Source organism: Emydura macquarii, unplaced genomic scaffold (assembly GCF_026122565.2).
Source record: "Emydura macquarii macquarii isolate MOO-44397 ecotype Brisbane River unplaced genomic scaffold, CSIRO-AGI_Emac_v2 contig_374, whole genome shotgun sequence".
Taxonomy (NCBI): domain Eukaryota; kingdom Metazoa; phylum Chordata; order Testudines; family Chelidae; genus Emydura; species Emydura macquarii.
Genome location: NW_027130511.1, coordinates 15,702,103 through 15,724,417, shown reverse-complemented (window position 1 = coordinate 15,724,417; position 22,315 = coordinate 15,702,103). Strand labels below are relative to the sequence as shown.

Here is a 22,315-nt window from a genome sequence, read left to right as displayed (position 1 = left end):
GAGAGTAAATGTCTGTTGCCCTTTTTTAAATTGCTTTGTTTTTAATGTGATCCATATATTTTCCCTCGGTGGTATTTTGCCCTTCTGCTTCCTCAGTAAAAAGGCTGTGTGTTTCCAGCCTAGAGTAAGGATGGATTTGATCTGGATGATTAACACTGAATTCCTATCGCCAGGAAATCTTAGCCGTAAACTCTCCTCTTTCCCATCGTATTTATTTAAAGAACATTAGTAGGAAAGGAGCGCTACAAGATCATTTCATTTAACCCAGCAGCACCCAACTCATTAAACTCTCAGCCTCTTCCCCCCTCCTTCCCATCCAACCAGGAACAAGAACAGCAGAACCACAACATCGCGGACCGCAAAAACAAAGGCAACAAATTGCAACAAAATAGTGTGTGGATTAATTATATAGCTATTTAATATATACATATCTACACATGGCCTACTTTCTGCCGCCTGAAAACAAACGCGGTGAAAAGAAGAGGAAACCAAATAACAAGGCGCGCTATACATTGATGTTAAAAATAAACACCCTCGAGGAAGCATTTCCAGTGGAGCGCGAGTGGTGGGGAACATTTCCGATCGCAAGTGAAACTTTAAAGTGGCGAGGAGGCGCAGGGAATGAAATTACGAGGAGAGGCAAATCCCTACAACATGCAATTGTTTTCTGTCTGAGAGCTCTCGCTTTCTCTCTCTTTCTGTACATTCCCTTGTCTTCATTCTGCCCCCCCCCCCCACCCCGCTCTCCCCCTTTTAACTCACACATTTCGGAGATTAACAAACAAGAGAGTAATGGCCCAAAGGACTGCGAGTGTCAAGTGCACCATAATGGGGTGGAAATAGCTGCAGCTCGTTTCTTCCCCGAAAGGCCGATGTGCAGGACCCCGAGTGCCCCTGGAGCAAGATCACGTCCTAGCCCTGCTTTTTCCGGGAGAGGAGACGCAAGGAGGGCTGTGAGTAAATCTTTCCTTCTCTCTCCCCCTTCCCCCCCCACCCCAAAAAAAAAAAGAAAAGAAAAAGAAACAGCACATAAACCAAGAGGGCAAACTATACCGGGGGCGAGGGGGGAAACAAACCTTCCCAAAACATTTTTTTTTTAAATTAAGCTCCAAAAATATTTGTCCCTTAAAACTGATGTATTAAAAAGTCAAAAATAATCAACACCAGGGGCCTAAAAAGAACACACCGCCCCGCAGGACGCAGCTTGGCTCTGCAAAGTAGTGCCTCTCCTCTCCCAGCACCAGCACCACCATTGCCCTTTCATGCCCCCCCCCCCCACCTCTCTCTCCTAAAAAAAAAATAGTAGGAGCAAACTTTAGTCGCTTAGAGAAAATATTGAGGCATGAAACTAAAATTATCCCATACAGTGGGATGGGGAGATGTCGGTATAAGAGGAGTGGAGTGTGGGGGAGAGAGAGGGCTGAGAAAGGTGAGCTTCCGCGGTGATGCGTCCTTCTCCTGGTATCCCTGCGCGGCAGGGGCTTCGGCGGTGCTGCGGGGAGGAGGAGGGGAGAGCGAGAGCGAGAGCAGGGGTGAGGGAAGAGGAGGAGAGCGGAGTCCTGATTGGCTGGCTCCGAGAGAGACGCTCCCGCACGCCGAGGTTTCTGATTGGCCGAGCGGTGGGAAAGGTTAAACCAAAAATTTTTTTACAGCCCTAGCGTGCGTGTCTGTAGCTCTGAAATTAATTGTGGCTAAAGCTGTCTCTATAGCTGCCTATCTCTGCTGCTCTCCGCCGCCGACCCGCCCGGCTGCCGCTGGCCCCGTCCCCCCTCCCCCCGCCCTCCCCGGTGCTCTGGTGGAAGCGGGGGGACCGGGCAGCATGCCGCAGTCCTGAGCCGGGCGGTGATTTGATGGGGCGCGGGGCTCTCCGCTCCGGGATTGTTTTCCGCTCTCCCTCCTTGGCGGCTCCCGTCCTTGCTACATGACTTGCCCGCGCCGGAGACTGCGGTCCAACTGCGCTGCTGCCGCCGCCACCGCCTCGCCGCCCCGCGCCGCCGCCGCCACCGCCACCGCCGCCACCCCGCGCGCTGCTCCCTCGGCCGCGGCGACTTTCCCCCCCCCGACTAGTGTGTGATGTTGGACATGGGAGATAGGAAGGAAGTGAAAATGCTGCCGAAATCCTCCTTTAGCATTAACAGCCTGGTGCCCGAAGCCGTCCAGAGCGACAACAACCACCACAGCCACCACCACAACAGCCCCCACCCCCCCCCCCCCCACCATCACCACCACCACCACCACCATCACCACCCGCCGCCGCCGCCGCCCCAGCCCCAGCCCCAGCCCCAGCGAGCCGCCCCGGCCGAGGAGGAGGAAGAGGAGAAGGGCCAGCTCCTCCTGCAGCCCCCCGCGGCGGCGGCGGCAGCGGCGGCGGCGGCGGCGGCCACCACCTCTGGCACCTTGGAGGTGGCCAAGGACATCCTGCCGGGCAAGGGGGAGCCGGGCTCCGCCGCGGCCGAGCTGGAGGAGAAGGAGAAAGCGGCGGCGGAGGAGAAGAAGGGGGCGGCGGAGGGGGGCAAGGAAGGGGAGAGCGGGAAGGAAGGGGAGAAGAAGAACGGCAAGTACGAGAAGCCCCCGTTCAGCTACAACGCGCTGATCATGATGGCCATCCGGCAGAGCCCGGAGAAGCGCCTCACCCTCAACGGCATCTACGAGTTCATCATGAAGAACTTCCCCTACTACCGGGAGAACAAGCAGGGCTGGCAGAACTCCATCCGCCACAACCTCTCCCTCAATAAGTGCTTCGTCAAGGTGCCCCGCCACTACGACGACCCGGGCAAAGGGAACTACTGGATGTTGGACCCTTCCAGCGACGACGTCTTCATCGGGGGGACCACTGGCAAGCTCCGCCGGAGATCCACCACCTCCCGGGCCAAGCTGGCTTTCAAGCGCGGCGCCCGCCTCACCTCCACCGGACTGACATTCATGGATAGGGCTGGATCTTTGTATTGGCCTATGTCCCCTTTCCTCTCCCTGCACCACCCCCGGGCCAGCAGCACTTTGAGTTACAATGGGACCACGTCCGCCTACCCCAGCCACCCCATGCCCTACAGTTCAGTGTTGACTCAAAACTCTTTGGGAAACAACCACTCCTTTTCCACGTCGAATGGGTTAAGTGTTGATAGACTAGTCAATGGAGAGATACCTTATGCCACTCATCACCTCACAGCAGCAGCTCTGGCCGCCTCAGTGCCATGTGGCTTGTCAGTCCCCTGCTCTGGCACCTATTCCCTAAACCCGTGCTCTGTGAACCTTCTAGCAGGACAGACAAGTTACTTTTTCCCCCATGTTCCTCACCCTTCAATGACTTCTCAAAGCAGCACTTCAATGACGGCCAGGGCAGCCTCCTCCTCCACGTCTCCGCAGGCGCCCTCCACTCTCCCTTGTGAGTCCTTAAGACCTTCTTTGCCAAGTTTTACAACAGGACTTTCCGGGGGACTTTCTGATTATTTCACACATCAGAATCAGGGGTCTTCTTCAAACCCTTTAATACATTAACATCCATGGGACCAGACTGTAAGTGAACATTTTACACACATTTGCATTGTAAATGATAATTAAAAGAAAAACAAAAAAGTCCAGGTATTTTTTATTAAGTCCCCCATTTTCTGTACGTTTGTTCAGTCTTTAGGGTTGTTTATTACTCCAGCAAGGTGAGGAATGTCAGCAAGGTGCAATGTGGGGAGATTACATTGTAGACTATGAAGTTTGGAAGTCAAAATTATAGTAGAATGTGTATCTAAATAGTGACTGCTTTTGCAATTTTTTTATTCAAATATGACAAGTCTATCACTAAAAACCTCCAGATTTTCCATGTTTGCAGTATTATAAGTTATCATGGATATGTTGGTGGATGCAGACCTTGAAAAAATACTAAATTTATTAAAACAATGAAAAACATTAAAAATGTAATTTGTATTTAAGCAGAAGTAATAGTAAAAGATGCCCAAGAACTACATTTTGGCCATTTATTATTTTGTCCTTTTCTTTAATGAGCTGATTTTTGTTTAATTTTTGTTTACTTTTAGACCAAAGATTGGGTTTTAGAAAATGCACTCAGTGTACGAAGTAATTTAAAACAACAACAACGACATTGTTTCAGTTTGCAGCACTGCCCGTTCATTTGAATCAGAAGGGGACAAAATTAATGATTGCCTTCAGTTTGTGTTGTGTATATTTTGATGTATGTGGTCACTAACAGGTCACCTTTATTTTTTTTCTAAATGTAGTGAAATGTTAATACCTATTGTACTTATAGGTAAACCTTGCAAATATGTAACCTGTGTTGCGCAAATGCCGCATAAATTTGAGTGATTGTTAATGTCGTCTTAAATTTCTTGATTGTGATACTGTGGTCATATGCCCGTGTTTGTCACTTACAAAAATGTTTACTATGAACACACAGAAATAAAAAAAATAGGCTAAATTCATATATACTTGATAGTTTTTTTGTCTCTTTTATTAAATAGAAGTAATATGCAAAAGGCTTTAAAGCTATAGGGAATTCAGAGTGCTATTTAGGTAGGCCCCCATTTTTCACATGCTCCTTTTTTCTTAATTCATGCTGTATTTGTTTTACATCTACATTCCATATTTTAAAGGAGCAGACTATTTAATTAAAAGCTAAGTTCACTAGTTTTGTTTGGTTTTGTTTTTCAAATCAGATTTCCCCCATTGACTTAAATGGGGAGTTCCGCTTAAAAATTGTTAGTACGATATGGCCCTAGTTACAATACTATGTATTAAATTAAAGGCGTCACAGACGTTTCTCCTTAAGCTTATGTAAATATATAAATGTATAAAAGAGATAATTTAAATATACATACTACTTCTACATGTTTACTTTGTGTTAATTTCCAAAACTAAGTCAATGAATAATTCTTCTGAAAGGGTTAATTTTGTTTTAAGTCAATTGAAGGCATATAAATGGCTTACATTTCTATGTATTTTGTATAAGGTGTTTAATTTCCGTACTCGGCTTATATATGGCTAGATATAGCTAGATAGAATACATGTGTATACATATAAAACCACAATCCTTTCCTTTTTTAAAAAAAAAACCCGACAGTTCAGGAAGTATATACACTTTTAATGCTGCAAACACTTTTGCTTAAAATATTTGTAAAAATATCCATAATTATTAGTCAGCATTTATTGTTCCTATGGCTGTTTCCCTCCCCTTCCATCACGATTAAAGAGTCTAATAAAGATGTGCTGAAGTTGCAGTATATTGCAGTGAAAGGTATTGCTGAGGTGGTCACATGATGTAATGGATTGCATGCCAATGTTTTAAGATTTTCAAAAATAATTCTGAGTTTAAATCTGAAGCAGTAAACTGAATCTTTTTCACATTCTGCCCTCGAGCGATAAATATTTACTGAAGCCCACTAGCATATAAAAACGTACGTACCTAAGTATCTTTCGTTTGATGGGGAATGGATCCTTTTGCTTTAAGGGGGCAATGCTCCTACTTTCTTATGCAGTACTTGATCCTAAAAAGAATCAGTTTCTTGATGAGTTTAAGAAATCCTATGAAAGCCACAACTCTTGAAAATAATTAGAAAACTTGTGCAAAAGGTTTACGAACTAATTGGATCCCGCGGTGAGTCCGTGGAAGACACGTTGTTCATTTGTTACAATTGTATAGTCTGAAATGTGTTCTGCAGTAATGCAATAAGCCGGCTACTTCTCACAATAGGCCCAATGAAAAATAATCTCTATCCCGGAGATGTTATCGGCAAACACTTTAAAGAGTTGATCTTTAAAGAGTCGGGATGGGGGGAGAAAGGGGAAGGAGCAAAAGCAAATCTAAATTCTTAAAAACAGAATATTGACGACACTAGGACAGAGAAAAAAAGATCTTCTGAAAATAAGAACTAAACAAACAGATGCAAGCAAATCAGGAGGGAAGAGAGAGGAGTGAAAGGTTAAAGAGGAGATGGGACAGCAAGCTCAGCACATATGGGGGAGAGGGAGAGGAATCGCGGATATTCTTGGTTTCCATTCTAAATCCAGCAATTCAAATGAATCATAACAGTAAGAAAAAGGTCGCTTTGTTTTAATAGAAAGGGATTATACCACTTTGAAACCCAGAAACTCTCCCAAAATTCTTCACTCTGTTGCAATTTGAGATCATGCAGCGAAGAATAATTGATCGCAAGAACTAAAAATAACAAGACCTCGAAACAATCAAATCTGAAGCCACACTTGACCAGAAAAAAAATCTGTGTCCGTTTAAACTGTTAAAAGGTGGAGTCCCCGTTCTGTATAGTTTTACCTAAGCAAATTAAAAGGATGGCATCTGCTGCAGCTGACAAAGGACATGATTTATTATTTAACACTTGCAATTGGTTGCATATTGTGGGAAATTCAATAGCACGATTTGAAGGTGTTATTCCATTTGCATTTTTTTTTCTTGAAAACGCCGATAATGTATCGAGGATTGAAAATAGAAGCCAGATCTGCTGAAAGCATAATCTCGTCATATCAATGTTTTTGTTTGTTTTTTTTTTTTTTTTTGGGGGGGGGGGGGTTAATAAGCATTAATTAATTAGGTAAACGTGATGGATAATAATTCTGAGAAAAGGTGGAACAACTGTATTTTTCTATATGCTTCCACAAGACAGGGTTTAAACAAGCGCTCATTCTTTTTAATGCTTTAGTCAAGGTTCAGTGACAAACTGCAGTCTAAGCGATTCAGGTGTTATTGACTTTTTCTCTTCCAATTGAAGCCGGGGAGGGGAATATGTTTGATTTGTAGTTTAAGCAAGTTACCATATAAATATCACCTGGGATGAAAATGGTTTAGGGAGGAAAAGTGCTAAAACAGTAATATACGGTAACAGGTCCATTAAGGCCCAAAATTTGTCTTGCATTTACCTCAGTCTCCCATCCAACAAGTTAAACCCTTTTGTTCATTCAAGATGTCTTTTCACACATACATATGACAGTTTGGTATGGAATTTAAGGCACTTTTTTCCTTCAAGCAAATAATGATGTGATATGATATTTGTTTCCATAAACTTTTGACATATGAATGTCTGAAGTCGAACTTTTAAGAACTTTTACTGATTTTTAAAAAATTATTTATCACGTGTCAAGCCATACCAGAGGCCTTTTCTAGCGTTTCCTTATTTATGTTGTTTAAGGGGTTTTTTTTTAGAATGAAGACGCTATTGCTATTTTTCTAGTTTGTGTTTGGGATTATTACACTTGTCAGTAGAGTTCACGTTAAAGAAACTTCCAAGTGAAATTTAAAAAATTGCCCTGGAGAAAAAATTATTGAGTGGTAATGCGGCTTGGTGTGAGTAGAAAACACAGCCCAAATTTATAATCGGACATTAAGCAAGCAATCTCGTTTTATTTCTATATTTTCTTTAAAATATTTTATATTTCTCTAAAATATTTTAAATGCCATAAACTAGATTCATTAAAATCAGAAGTGTTTTGTAGGACAAATATGAGCAAACATCATTTAAATTCAAATAAACAATCATATAATCTTACCCTAAATACTACGATTATTTGGATGATCCCTTTAAAAAATGTCTGACCCCTGTAAAAGTTTTGGTAGGACTATATGGTGCTCATTGTGACCTCTTTTGCATGATGATTAAGATTTATCAGAAAGTATTCAGAGGGGGTTTTCTTCGCCCCCTCACCACCCGTTATGCTATTACACCCAGTCAGCCCTTATTCATTTACTCAGGCACATTTCATTGAATTCCAGTTATTCCATAACTGAACTCAATGAGAGTTTTGCTTTGGTAATAAAGTGTTGAAGAAGATCCACTGTTATTTTTAGTGCCCGCATTATTTTATTGGTCATACTATTTTCCTAAGAACAGAAGAATTAATAGATGTATATATTCCCTTCTATGTATTTAATTCGATATTCATATCGGAAAATAGAATTAAATATATAGAAGTGAATATATACCTTTACCCTTATATATTCTTTCTTATATACACTACCTATATAGACACGGAAATATTATATATATAGATATTCTTATACACACCCATATATCAAATGTATTATATATATAATTGTTCACAGTAGCGTATGGACAGATGTGTATGTCGACAGCTCTCGTTTGGAAGAATGTTTTCCTATGTCGAAGGTGCCAGGGTAAACGGGTCAAAAAGTGGTGGAGAATTGGATTAGCCAGGGGTGAAGGTGAAGATCATTAGAGGTTTTAGGGCTGGCTGTGGCTGTTCTGCTGGGTTTGTGTGGCTGTGCCCAGAGGGCGGAGTTCCTGCACATTCCTACCTCACCGGAGAACCTGCCCTCAACTCCACTGCAGTTTATTCCAGACAGATGGGACCCTCCAGAAAGAAAACCTGCTCAGCAATCTCAGCAAGAAGCCTTCCCGCCAGCAGGGTAGGTGAAGTTAAAGCAAACCTCCACTACTTCTCCCCACAGACAGATCCCTGTGATGCGAATTAAAGTACATGACAGACTTCTGTCTACACATATTATTTTCTACTACCTAAATAATAACCAGCTCGTCTGCACGACTGAAGCATAGTTTGAAAACACCAGTTACATCTGTACTGTTTGTGCCCGAAGTTAGGATTTTTTCCTCAAACGGTTTCCTTTCCCCTCTTCCCCCCCAGCTCTTTAATTTGAATTAGGTAAGTCGCACATTTCTTCATTATTTGGTCACTTCTAGCCGTAAATCTATAGGAGTTTATTTTTTAACATTCTTTCTTTCTTTTTTTAGTTAAGAGGACTAAAGCCAAGGAAGTGACACATGTGCAATGTTTTGTTTGGCTTTTTAAGAGGCTGTGCAGAACTACCTGTGCCTGCAAGAAAAGAATAAGTCCGGACTCAAGGGTGGTCGCGATACTTTTTCCTGAAGACTTGGTGAGTGTACATTTTATCCCTCTGTAATCTTAAAACCGCTGTCCTCGTTGATATCAGCAATAATTACACGCAGATCTTGCGCCATGAATGATCTTTTCGATCACATTGTCAAATAGAAGTATTCCTTAGCTTGAACAATTTAATACGTGTTTTCCGCTTCCAGAATTAAAGCTGCTATTTAATCGAAGTCTCAAAACAAATGTCGTTTCGATATGTGGGGGGGGGGGGGGGTAGAGGGCGGGGCGGACTGTGTTTATAAAAACAAAAAAAAAAACAAAAAAACATTAACAAAATTTAACTTTTAGGTTTTACAAATGGAAATGGGTTTTTCGGAGGTTTTACGCCTTTCGGGCATGGTGTAAATATTGCTAATTTCCCTAAAAGCACAGGAAGCTTCCACTGCCAAAAATATATGAGCAAAAAGATGGAGACTTTGAAAAGAATTATATAAAATACCAGCAGGCATAGGCTTGCCCCCAGAAATGGAAAATTAATCACTTGACAGTTTCAAGCTCCACTCTAGAATCTGAGGGGGTTTTATTTTATAATAGACCAAGGCATTTGTGCTCGTCCTCCCACCCTCCGAAACGCTGTGCTCTGCATGCCAGAGATATTGTGATTTCAAGATACTTCGGTGCTGTACTTCGTAAAAAGAGTGGGTGGTGACAATATTGTCCTGCTCGATCCATTGATTTGCCAAACTTGATCGTATCTCCAGGGGGAAAAACTGCTTCTAGATTGACTGAAGCTCTTGTTTTTATGCCTTCGAGAAGGTTGGGGGAAAAGAACAATGCATCATGCCCGACTCTGCTAATGATTTGAATTCCCTTGTTCCGGCAATTTGTAATCTCATGAAAATAATTAATTTTTAATACACCAATTTAAGTTACCAACACGCACTGAGATAAGACACCTGCTGAATTTAATCAGAGCAAATGGTAATGAAGTATTGAGGGGTGGCTATCCCCATTCCCATTGCAGGAAATGGAAGCAGTGTACAATTTCCAGGGCAATTTATATGCAAAGAATGAATTCGCTTTACAGAGAGTTGACAAATTGTTGACAGTTTGGCAGAAACCTGCCCATGATTAAATTGGTTCCGTAAAGTATAAATAAGACGTTTCTTGATTTCTTTAAAATGAGTCTGGATTTAGAGATCTATAGGTTTACATTTTTACGCTTATATCGATTTAGCTATCGATCACTATAGCTATCTCAATCTTCACATCCAGCGCAAAGTTGCTGTTTGAGAGACCGCGATAGGGATAGACACAGAGAGTTAGATCGAGATGTGTATAGCTATAGATATCGCTATGGATATGCTATACTTACCTCAGATACAATGTAAGCAGCGAGGAGTCTGCTATGCCTGACCTGGGAGCTGCTCTCAAAGCAGCAAGATGAGGGCGCTCTTGTCAAACAGGAGAACTGGAGTTCCTTGTTTGTCACACACATACAGGTTCGATTTTCAGGTGCCAGGGAAATTGACTCTGTAGAGCAAAGCCATTTTTTTTTAAAAAAAAAAAGTCGATCCTTAGTGTTTACACAGTGCCTGTTTCAGATCTCAGCACTTTATCTGCCTGTTGATAAAACTGTGTTTTCCCGGTGATAGACGTTTTAAAAAGGAGTACTGCCCGTTTTCTTTCCCTGTTCATCACCAATCTGGCAATGGCTCTTAGAGTAATTTGGCTGATCTGTTCTCAGGCAAAGTTCACATTCGCTTAAAGATACATTCCTTTCGCTGACCGCAGCTGGGAACTGTTCGTGTTGTATTTTTCTTGTTGTGAGCTGACAACAATATGGGAACAATGTATTAAAGCAACTAAGCAACTGCCTTCTTGCCCCTTTTACAATGCCATTTAACAGAATACGATATAATATCAATGCATATGAGCAAGTCACTGCAACAAAACACGGGAAATGTTGCATATATCCAGTGTTTTAATTTAACGAAAGGATTATCAAAAACACCGGAGTGGTGGATACACAGAATTACTTCTCCCACGGCTATCAAATAAGACAGGAAGCACAATATTTTCTATTATTAATCAGCAAGATGAAGAAAGACTATTCAAAGTTTTAAAAAAATATTTTTGTCTGATTATTCCTATGGGCACATTAAAATACCTGAAAGAAGATTCCCCCTGTTTATGTTGAGCTGCTCTGAATTCTAGCAGAACAATCTAACTAGTAATTTAGGATATGCCGTCACACATTAGGCTGAGAAAAATCTTACATTTGTCATCCTGCACTAAAAATATTAGTAAACAACCCCTAAGAAGTAAACTGTAAATTGCCGCTTAACTGTTTAGACTGACATAAAGCGCATTCCTTATTCAAGCGAATCTGACCCATTCAGGTCAATGGGGGTTTGGGACTGCAAAGAAGGCAGGGACACGACGGACTGTGGGTTTTATTTTCCCTTGCCCTGCATTCAGTAGACATCCTTTGCCCGGTGAGATGAGCATGTGAAAAGAGAGACGTTCTTTTCCTTCGGATCTGCCGACGTTTTGTGAAGCAGGAATTTGTGGAGCGCAGACTGTTTGTTCTCGTGATTCTGTACTAGAGCTGAGTCTGAAAAATTCAGTTCTGTAGGTGAGACCTGGGCTAAATTCCCCGCTGACTTCAACTGGGCCAGGATTTCCACCCAGAAATGATTTGATAGACGATATTTAAGGTTTAATTATCTGTTATATTGATTACATACAATGGCAGATAAGATTGCCTTTATCAGTCAAAAATTCTTGTTAGAATCTGTACATAAAAAAAAAAGAAAAGAAAAAAAGCCACCCTGCTTTTCAGAGTATTCGACGAGGGGCTCAAATCTTTTTTTAATACAATTTTAACCGCATGTAAAATAGTTAAACTCCTGCTGTTAAAATTTGCCTCTTCCAAATATCTACAATATTTCTGAGAATTTAATACAAGTACTATACACCTCGACTGTCCTTTTCAGGTAAAAATCTCAGTGATGTTATAGTAAAGATGCCATTACCTTCTTCCTATGCACGCACACACATACACACATAAACACACAAACAAACACATTTCCAAAGAGGCGTCAGTTCCACCAAGGACACTCTTTAACTGAATACATTAACTAAACAAAAAGTGAAATAATTATTTGCTTACAGATTATTAGATCGATCTGTTCAAGGAATAAATATAGATCTAATCAAATGTATCAGATAATAACTAATAATTGTTCATGCTATATCTTGTAGCTGATTTTCAAATGCCATAGCGGTTAGTAAACCTAATTTCGTTCTTCTGAATGCACCTTTCCTGACTATGCGTCTTCAAAGGGGAATCTCAGTGACATGAAATGGAAGTTGCATTTTTGTTATCAAACATTATACAATCGCATATGAATTAATGAGAAACAAATGTAAATCGTATCAAAATTGCATTGAGCTAAAGTGTCAATGATCTTTTAAAAGAAACATATTTCCCTGCTTTTAGAAAAGATATTCTTATTGTAAAGATTGGGTACATTTTCAACATGAAATTATTAAATCAGCATTGAGTAATCATGTTATTATTTCCACAGCTGCTTATTATATTTTGGTAAAGTTGTCTACTTCTCGAAAAATCCTAATGCCACCTTTCTTGCCAAATCATTAATATAATTTATAACCAGGTGGAAGGGTAGGAGTTATTTACACTATTTAGATGATCAAATCAGTGGAGTTAAAAATACTAATAATTAAATATGGATAGTGCAGATTGCGAGTTGGAACAGCAAAATCGATTGTCTCTTTATCAAAAAGACAAGTGTTGGCTAGCTTCCTATTGATTAGTGTGTTTATTTATCCAGAGGTTTAGGTATTTACTTACATATTTCGGTTTCTTTGTCTCCTGATTATTATACCAGGTTGGTTTGAAAGGAAGAGCTTATGCCGGGAAACACACTTGACAGATCCATTCTTAGCAAACTTGATAGTGGATTATTGCAATCCAATAAATTTAACAAATTACTTATACATGCTTGCTTTTGGAGCAACTAGGAAAGCGTTTCAGATAAAACCTCTTGTTGCATTCAGGGTTTTACTTTGAAATAAAGATAAATTATCTTTAGATACTTTAAAAAAAACCTCCTTTAAATAAATGTTTTGGTGGAACTGAAAACATTACACGGGAATTATACTTTGTCTTATTTCCCTAGTCTCCCGCCTTCCTTTGTAAATCTAAAATACGATCCTAGCAATAGACTGATTTATGGAGCTTTCTCGCAGATAGAATTTCATAAGTTAGGGTAATATGAATATGTAAAGTAGACATCAGCTGATTTTTTTTTAATAAAAAGATGCATTAAAATATCACAGTAGTGGATAATAGTAACCAGATGCTTTAGATACCTCTGTGTCTTCATATTTTAATATATTAAAAAGGTGTTGCGGCTATTCCTATGAACTCTTTCAATAGCTGAAGCATCATTGATTGAAATGGAAATTTTAAAAATGCTTCATTTAAAATGAACATTAAGATACAGTAGCGCCTTCTTTTACGGCTGTTTCAGGAGTAACGTTTCAGCCATTTTTGCCGTACATTTCTATAATTTGGGAAGAATAATATTACAAATGGCAATATGATTCGTCCCCCAAATACCCATCCCACTCTATATTATAGAACGAGCTGTAAAGAGGAAGTTAAAACCTTGTCAGCAAGGAGAAATTATTCCTGTTGTAGTCATCAGAACATCATATTCGACAATAAGAAACGAGCCAAAAATATTAACAGTCAGGGTAATTAACTGTTGAAACAATTTACCATGGGTCATGGAGGATTCTCCATCCCTGGCGATTTTTTAAAATCAAGATTGGATATATACGTATATAGGCATTTTGGGGAGGGATTCTATGACCTGTGTTATACAGGAGGTCAGACTAGATGATGACAGTGATCTCTTCTGGCCTTGGAATCTATGACTCTGTGACAAGAATGAATTATTTATTTTGCATAGACAGCGAATTCATACTTTTCCCAAGCTAGCTTTCAACGTATCCACCCCAAAACTGCCATTAACATCTGTAGGTAATTTTCCTGTTTGTCAGAAGAGTGTGTAAGGATAAGCATTATAATATCAATACTGTTCTAAAGGTTGGAAAATGAAACCAGTGTGGAATCGTTTGTTTATGATCCTGCCTAACTGTCAAATCGCAATCTAAAAATATTAGTGCTTTGACTTTGAACAACTGCTTTCTTGCAACCTGTAGATGTGAAATGCCATAGCATTAGATGATCACTCACGTAGATAAGTAAGTCTCCCCCCGTTCTCTTTCTCTGGTATAGTTGGCGGTATATGCTTGAATCTTATAGAGTTAAGTCTTTCCTGTGAATGAACTAGAAAACACTCGACAGGTCGTGAATAATTGTTTTAATGAGTGTGCAAAGCGTGCGACGGGGTGCACGGAGCTGTCGGGTTAAACAAACAATTTATACCCTGACGAAATCTGATTGTTAAAGTGCAAAGTGGTGTCAGTCCAATTTCCATCCCAGTTCTAAAAACCACAGATCTAAGTCGCGGGAGTCCAATTTTCCCTATTAAAGAAAAATAACAATATTTTCTGAACGTAAGTGTGATCTTTAATGTTAGTCCATCCTGAACAAAAAGACCATTTGCAAGCCATAAAGGTATCAAGGTTCTTGGTTTCGTTTTGTCTTAAGAACCAAGTTAACAAGTTTATTTTTGACATCTTAGTAGATATTGTCTGAAGAATGTGGTGAATATTTCTCCCCTTTTTTGTTTGTTCACAGATCACTGGAGGTAAACATCGGGTTAATTGGATCTGAATGATCGAGGTAGGTAACATTGTATTGAACTAAGATTATAGCTATTAACATTTGCCAGGTGCTGGTATTTCAGACAGGTTTTCTAGAAAAGGCAGATACAAGTATTGGGTTTAAATAAGATGGAGTTATTATAATGTTCATCCATAGACACTTAGTGAATATTCAACATCCAAGTAATCAGTTTCCAGGAAGACAACTTTCAGTACAATGTTATGTAAAGATATAGAGACTAAAAGTTATGGGAAAAATCTTGAAGGCATTTTGTATTAATTATTATTATTATTATTATTATTATTATTAATTATTTTATTATTATTTAATAAAATCAACCTACAGACAACTCAGAGCATCCGATATTCTCAGGACAGACTGAAAGGTTTGTACATGTTTTGGGATGCTCAGAGTTCTACTCTGTTTTCTTTTCAAATAGGGCCCTTTCTTGCAGTATTTACTCAGGCAAAACTCTCATTAAAATCAACTGGAGTTTTACCTTTATTATTAATCATCATCGCTATCATTATAATCATATTTTGAGTACAGCTAAAGCCTTCAAAGTGGGACCATATGGGCCAAATCCTGGAAAAAATCAGTATTTGGTCCTTAATGTAGAAATAAGTTTTCAAAAGTGCCACCAATTTGAAAATACTAAATGCAGGCCCACTTTGCACTCAAAAGAATACATGAAAGCTAATCCTTGAAAGCAACACAAATGGAAAATCAAATCCCTTTTAAAATCCACACTTTACAGCGTCTCTATTTAATAGTTAGTTTTTGAAGAATTGGGTTAATACAGAAGATAAACTATATATATATATATATATATATATATGTATCTTGAATGCATATAAGTACAGATGTGGGGCCTGATCCTCTGTCCATGTACATCAACGGGAATTTTGCCTTTGACATCAATGGGAGCAGGATCTGGCCCTTTTAGCATTTTGTATGGACATGCAGATGCGCACTCCCTAGCAAAATGACAGTATTTTTCACGTTGACTCCAGCCTGGTATTTCTATAGTTCGAGTTAAAACTCTAGATTTATTTCAATAGCATAATTTTGTACCGAATTCAGGCATGTTGTAGGTATTAAGAAAAGTATATCAATTGCCTTCCTGTCCTAAACACAATCGAATTTACCTTGGTTAGATGCCATTGAAATCAATGTCAAAACGCCCATTGATTTCAGTGGCATCAGGTTCGACTCGTTTCCCAAACATTTATAACTAATGCACCATACGATCATATAACACAGAACCGAGAGAATTATTTCTAGAAAATACCCAATGCGGTGAGCTACACTTTAACATATGCTGTGTTCAGATGTTATGATTCATCGGTTGTTTTAAACACTTAGTTTACCCCGGCCACCCGCATGATGCAGGCTGCAAAAAATCCAATCTCTATGTAGTTTTACCATTTTAGGGCCTTCTCCTCTGTTCCCTGGGCACCCATTGGGATCAGTGGGAGCTGGGGCTGAGAGATGAGTTCAGGATGATATCCTGAAGAGAAAAGGAAGATCAGGAAGAAACTCTATTCACAGACTAATACGCCTGGCACAGACAAACACAACAAAGCAGACTACTTACATTCTGCTAGCCCTATATTGATCCTAAACAAACGAAAACAAACAACGGCTTCTGATGTTTTCTAAACATATTCATTTTTCACAAAAAATGTTTTCAAAACGTGTTCTTTGTGTAATACGCACCTATACCTTCCGTCCAATAGTTTAGGTAATAAATAAGGTTGTCTACGTACAACGCTTTAAAAAGCAGAGTATCTGTATCATCCACAATACAGGCACTATACATTCCTGTTTCAAACATACAAACACACACGTTAAGAGTTTGTGTCTCTTTGTGGATCCATTTCTCGGAAGAAATGCACTATCAAAACATTAATTATATTTGAAAGGGAGCCGATTATTTGTCTGAGCAAGAATTACATTCTTGAATTTATATTCCGCACAGATCTCTCCTACTGTCTACAAAGAGGGTTGCAATTGTAGATCTGTCTCAAATGATGTAGGCTAAAATTCAGGAAGGTGTATCACATCACAATTGTAGAGAAATGGGGGATAATCTGTAGGTACTTTTACACCCATCTGTAGGGTGGTCGTTAAGGGAATGTCGAAATCAACATGCGATTGCAACCAGGGGCGTGCACAAAGGTGGGGGGGGGGCACGCAGGGGCACGCCCCCCAATAATCTTTGGGGGCACAGAATTCCTCCGGCCCTGGGGCCGCGTTGGGGGGCGGGGCGGAGAGCGAGCTCATGCCGGGGGAGGGGAGACGCATAGAAGTGCCCCTCCAAAAGGGATCAAAGTTAAATTTCTGGGCACGCCCCTGATTGCAACGGTAACACGTTAAGAACATACATCCTTGTTTTTTGACACCGGAAACAATCACGATTTTTTAACATATAGATACACAGGGGTGATCCGAGTTAGTTATTAAACACTGTGACTCACCGGGGTTTTGGCCTACAATTCCTGTTTATTTAAAAAATGCCAAATTTGACATGCACATATTACTTTAGCTTGTAATTAAAATCTACCAACTGTGTGACTCACCAATGATAATTTTTAGATTGTAGTTTATTTACTGGTCTTTAAATGATTAATAAACAGATTAAACAGATTTCCTAATCTCGCTAAACTTTTGCTGCGAATAATAATGAGGATAACGCCTCTTGGATACATGTTTTAGCAGGGGATCTTGAAATACATTCATCTGAGTACATTTTGTTCTGGTCTTTTTCAAGAAGTGTTCCATATCCCCGCTCTTAAATTTTTCCGCAAAGCCAGGACTGGTAGTAACTGATAAGACCCTTAATTCAAATTCAGTGTCTGGATCCTTATTTTCCTGTTGGGGGTGACGGGAGTAGGCGATTTGTCCCTAAAATGTACTAAGTAGTGAGGCTCTGGGAGATCTGCTTAGCATCTGGGCCTCAGGAGATGGGTGTTTTTTCCCTTCAGCGGGGTTCCCGGGTCATCTTCCTTTGACCACTGGAAAATACCAGGAGGGTGTGTGTCTGTTTCTGATCTCTTGTTCTCTACCCGATTAGGTATCTTTGGAGGAAGAAGATGACATGACGAGGAGCGTCTGACAGCCGAAGTGGGGGAACTGTCCGGGAGAAGGCTACGTGATGAATGAGAGCTGCGTGCGTGTCACGGTGCAAAGGCAGGATAGGACAGTGTGCTGGTACCAAATGCTTTTTTTTGTTCGCTTGAAACGCCAAAATTGGGAGCGGGGAAGGGGGATAGGGAGGGAGAAATCGGGGGAGTTAGTGGCTGTCTGGAGTGTAAACACGAGTCCATCATCTCCTCGGGAGGAGGGGAGTCTGCTTTTGTCAAACCTGCTAGTGTCTGGAAGATAAAGGAAAAGAGGCCACTGGACCAGCCTGAGATTCTGCCTTGAAATCTGGATCCGAAATGATTCAAAGGACAAAGAGGGAGAAATTAGTCCTAAAATCTCCCAGGCAGCTGTCCGGGGTTAAGACAGGTTATTTGTTAATTGCCATGATATTGTAGAGAGGAAAGGCTGCCATAGAACGCGAGGGGGGGAAACGGTTTCAAACCATATCTGATTCCTTTGGTAACTTGGTACCAGACTCGATTCAGCCGCAGTACAGGCAGCTCTGGAGGGTGTGTGTGTGTGTGGGGGGGGGGGGGGGGGCTGGAGATGTTAATATTATAATGTATCGGATTGTGAGTGACGCTGAGCTGTATTGTCAGGATTACAATAAACATTTTTAAATCGACTAAAACCAGCTCTTTCTTCCGTCGGAAAACATCGTTTCCAGTCTTTAATAAAATACCGTGGAATAGTCTGAGCAAACCGTTGCTCTGCAAAAGCATTTCCTTTCCAGTCTCCCAGTAACTGCGCACAACCTGGCACTGGTAATTCTATAAACAGCGCCGTCTTTATAGCAGTTACCAGAATGTTAAAATTCACTTCTATCACTGTATTCTTGGGAAGAGAGAGAGAGAGAGAGTGTGTGTCTGTGTGTGTGTGTTGGGGGAGTGGAGGAAGGGTCTATGGGATTGAATTCGTTTTGAATCTGCACCCAGACCCATAAGTATTCCTCTCGTCTGTTCATCAAGGTTCCAACCCCAGTTTTGGTCTGAACATGCATTTGAGAGAGCTCGGTGGAGAGAGAGAGGGACGCCTTCACTTTACTGGAAGTTTGTGCTGTGCAGAGATCTGCATTACAATCACACCTTATGGGACGATGTACACCGTTTCTTTTGCTACCTACTCAGATCTCCTACATTTTAAGGGAAGAAATAACTTTCCATATAAATAATTACCCGGGAAGGCAGCGAGTATGGGGAAGGTGAATGTGCATGGAATTAGGGATGTAGCAATGCTCATAATGCAAATTAAACAAGTATCATTGGGTCATACCTTGCTGTCAGTGCTGACCCCCGCATGGAACGAGCTTCTGCTGCTCAGTGGTGAATTTTGTTTACGTAAATCAGGACAAGAAATGGCCCATTGTTATGAAAATAACATTTTACTCTTGGGTTTCTAACAGTTGTATTTTAAAAATGTTATCTACTACGCACCCGTGACAGCTAAAGAATAAAATTGAAGAAAAAAGAGACTCAGAACTAAATAACACAAATAAGATATCTTCTAGAAGAAAGCTGAGAAGGGTAGCTAGATAAGTGAGAGCTCTGCTTTTCCAAGACAAGCCGGAATTAGTTTATTATACATAATATACAGACTTAGCCGGTGTACAGGGTATACAAATAAACATCGCAAGAAGATACACAGTTATCCCTGTTAAAACAATATCGAGCCTGGTTTTAGGTACAATCTGTAAATAACAAGGTGGGGGGGGGGGGTTGGGTTTTTTTTGTTGTTGTTTTTGTTTTTTGTTTTTGGTACGTCGGGAAAATAGATTTTTATGGTTTTTTTTTAATATCATTTTCTCAGGAAACTATAATTTTGTTGATTTCATCCTTCTTTATTTGGCCTCCCCCTTTCCAGCAAGAAGCACTAGTACACAAGAAACTGATTCTGTTTACAGTACCCATCCCCAGGTTAAATTATAAGAGCCAGTGAACAATGCAGGGAAGGGAATGTTTCAGATAACGCTGATGAACGATTTTCCAGATATTTAAATGTACAACATTTGTAGCTGGATAATATATTGTAAGGATTTAATATTCTATAAGAGCAAAGAAAGGCAGATGATGCACAAAGTGCAGAATTTAGGGGTCATTTAATGTCATAATATGGTGTTAACTATTTGTAAACTGTAGCGGTTGTTTTTAATAGGTTTCTCCTTTCTAACATATCTCTTTACAAGAAAAGAGAGATGTAACATTTGATTTGGGCATTGAAGACAATAATGTTACTAAATACATTTCCCTTTGAAATGTATTAGATAATATTTAAAGGCGGCATGTTCAAAAGCAAATACTTTTAATTTATTCTTCTGGTACCCGATGTTACTGAAGTTGAGCTAAAATACACTAGCTCAAAGCATTATTCAAGATCTCCAGAGACATATAAGAAAACAAAATAGTACCACCCTAAGGCTCATCTCCATGTTCAGCAAAGCAGGACAAACTCCTGCAATTGATGCTATACTCTAACGGGAACAAACTGCTCGGCCTAAATGAGCAAGAAAACCTCCCTAAATCCTCGAAATCGTGGCTTTGTCAGAATGAAACATGAAGGACTTCGAGGCTTTCCTAGCCAGTGCTATTTTAGACACAGGTTTCTTTCGCTGATTGTGGATTTTGTTGATTTGTTTGTTTGTTTTTGTTCTACTCGGGAAACGTGTAAAAGTAACCAGAGTGCTATTTTGTAAACTACAAAAAACGTAACCCTTTCTGTTGTTGTTGTTGTTTGTTGTTGTTGCATTCACTGCTCCAGTTTTATGAAGCCCGGACTGCACTTTCAAATTGTGTCATCCTAGATGCAGCCGTATAAATCTCGACTGAAATAACATTTTTATCCCGTCATCAGACACGCAAAAAGGATAAGTAATACATTTGATCTTCTGAAGCAAAGAGAGAGAGGTACTGTAGACTCCGAGCCTCTTTCAAACATTTCAGCGACTAGAAGTGGGGGGGGGGGGGAGGGGTGTGCATTAAAAATGATAAAATAAAAACATGATATGAAGATATATTTACTGTCAGCTGAGAGCCAAAACATTTACTCTCCCACGCTTTTCTGGAGCAAATAGGAACTTAAGTGATGCATTTTAATTATTTAAAGAAAATAAGCAAGGCTCTCTTTTTTCCGAGTCTAAATAAATAACAGAGTGTTCTGTACTGATGATGTCTGTAACTGGTGATGTCCTCGCATAAGCAACCACTACTGGGAGCTCTGAGAACCTTGGAAGAATGGGGTGTTACTGGCAATTTATGAAAGGAACTATCCATTATTTGTGGGTTTGCTGAAACAAAACCGTGCAAAGGCTTTTCTGACAGCCTGAGAGGTGAAAAGGGGGCCAATATTTTCCTAAAGCTACAGACCGGGATGATGTGTGTCTAATCTCACCATTGTTTTAAGCCTGGAGTGAGGAACGATTTTCTTTCTTTTTCAGATGGGTTTTAAACTCCTTTAAATGGTGGGGGAAAGGGTAGGTGTTTCCCTGACACACAGGGAACTGGATGCCCTGCAGTCTCTCAGACCAGCTTGAGATTTTTTTCCCTCTCCCTGGTCTAACCTCTGACAACTTTCTCACTGCATACAATGTGTGTCTAGTTTCCAGCAGATTGTTGGGACCTCGCAGAAAGGGAGAGTTACTCAGCAAAACCCTTTCTTACTCCATGGGGGCGGAGGGAAAACCGCTTCACTTAAAAGTGGGATACATTTGAACATGGTCCTCGAAAGGGGAAAAAGTACGGGAAGAGGGAACCCCAAGGAGCAGACTTAAAGGCAGTTGTGACACAACATAAAACAATTGCAAGTAACACACACACACACACATCTCCATAAGAGACAGTGTTAGCATATGGCTAAGGACCTTCCTATGCAGAAGAACCAATCTGAGGTTTCAGCATCTGAGACAAGTTCTCTGTGCCAGAAATTCGCCTGGCACTTTAAGCCAGAAGGGGCTACTTCACCCACAGTTTTCCCACAATAAATAACTCCCTCCCCCCCCCCCCTTTCACTGAAGATGAAGATATTCCATATATCCATAGGACTCCCCCCTTCCCAGAGGGATACGGTCTGTCTCTCAAACACATCAGCCCGGTTTTGTTAGTTTGACATGGGCACAGCGGAGAGTGAGGTGTGGCTAGAGGCGAACTTCTTTCTTCTTCCTGCGACTTCAAGACTTTGGCATCAAGGGGCCCAGCGGTTTTGCATCGGCGTCTGCGTCCCAAGTCAAAAGGACGCAGACGCGGCAGGGAAGGAGATGATGCTTCGATGGGAAACGTCCGCGGTTTGCATTTCTCTCTTCGACCAAACACCAGTGTTCGTGGGGGCGGGGGGGGGGGCACCTCAAGACGAAGAGAAAAGGGGAAGGAACAGTCAGTCAAGGGGCTGTGAGATCAGAGTGGTGAGCGTTTCCCGCCGAGATAATCAGTCCCAGGGATGCAGCAGGCCATAGCATGTAGCACCTGGCCAGGGGACCGCAAGAGCAGGGGCTGTTCATTAGCCCGAAGGGTCCAAGTTCTAGCCCGGTCT

The 22,315-nt window shown here is 40.8% G+C and overlaps 1 protein-coding gene and 1 long non-coding RNA gene across 2 annotated transcripts; both read left to right on the top strand.

The window, feature by feature from the left end:
* Positions 1–1,712: 1,712 nt before the first annotated feature.
* Positions 1,713–5,232, top strand: FOXG1 (forkhead box G1). Its single transcript, XM_067532176.1, has one exon. The coding sequence runs from the start codon at positions 2,074–2,076 to the stop codon at positions 3,493–3,495; it is 1,422 nt and encodes a 473-aa protein (XP_067388277.1). The 5' UTR covers positions 1,713–2,073; the 3' UTR covers positions 3,496–5,232.
* A 3,100-nt stretch (positions 5,233–8,332) lies between these two features.
* Positions 8,333–14,671, top strand: LOC137142730 (uncharacterized). Its single transcript, XR_010917008.1, has 3 exons — positions 8,333–8,380; positions 8,724–8,866; positions 14,624–14,671. It is a non-coding gene; the product is annotated as an uncharacterized lncRNA (long non-coding RNA).
* The last annotated feature ends 7,644 nt before the right edge of the window (positions 14,672–22,315 follow it).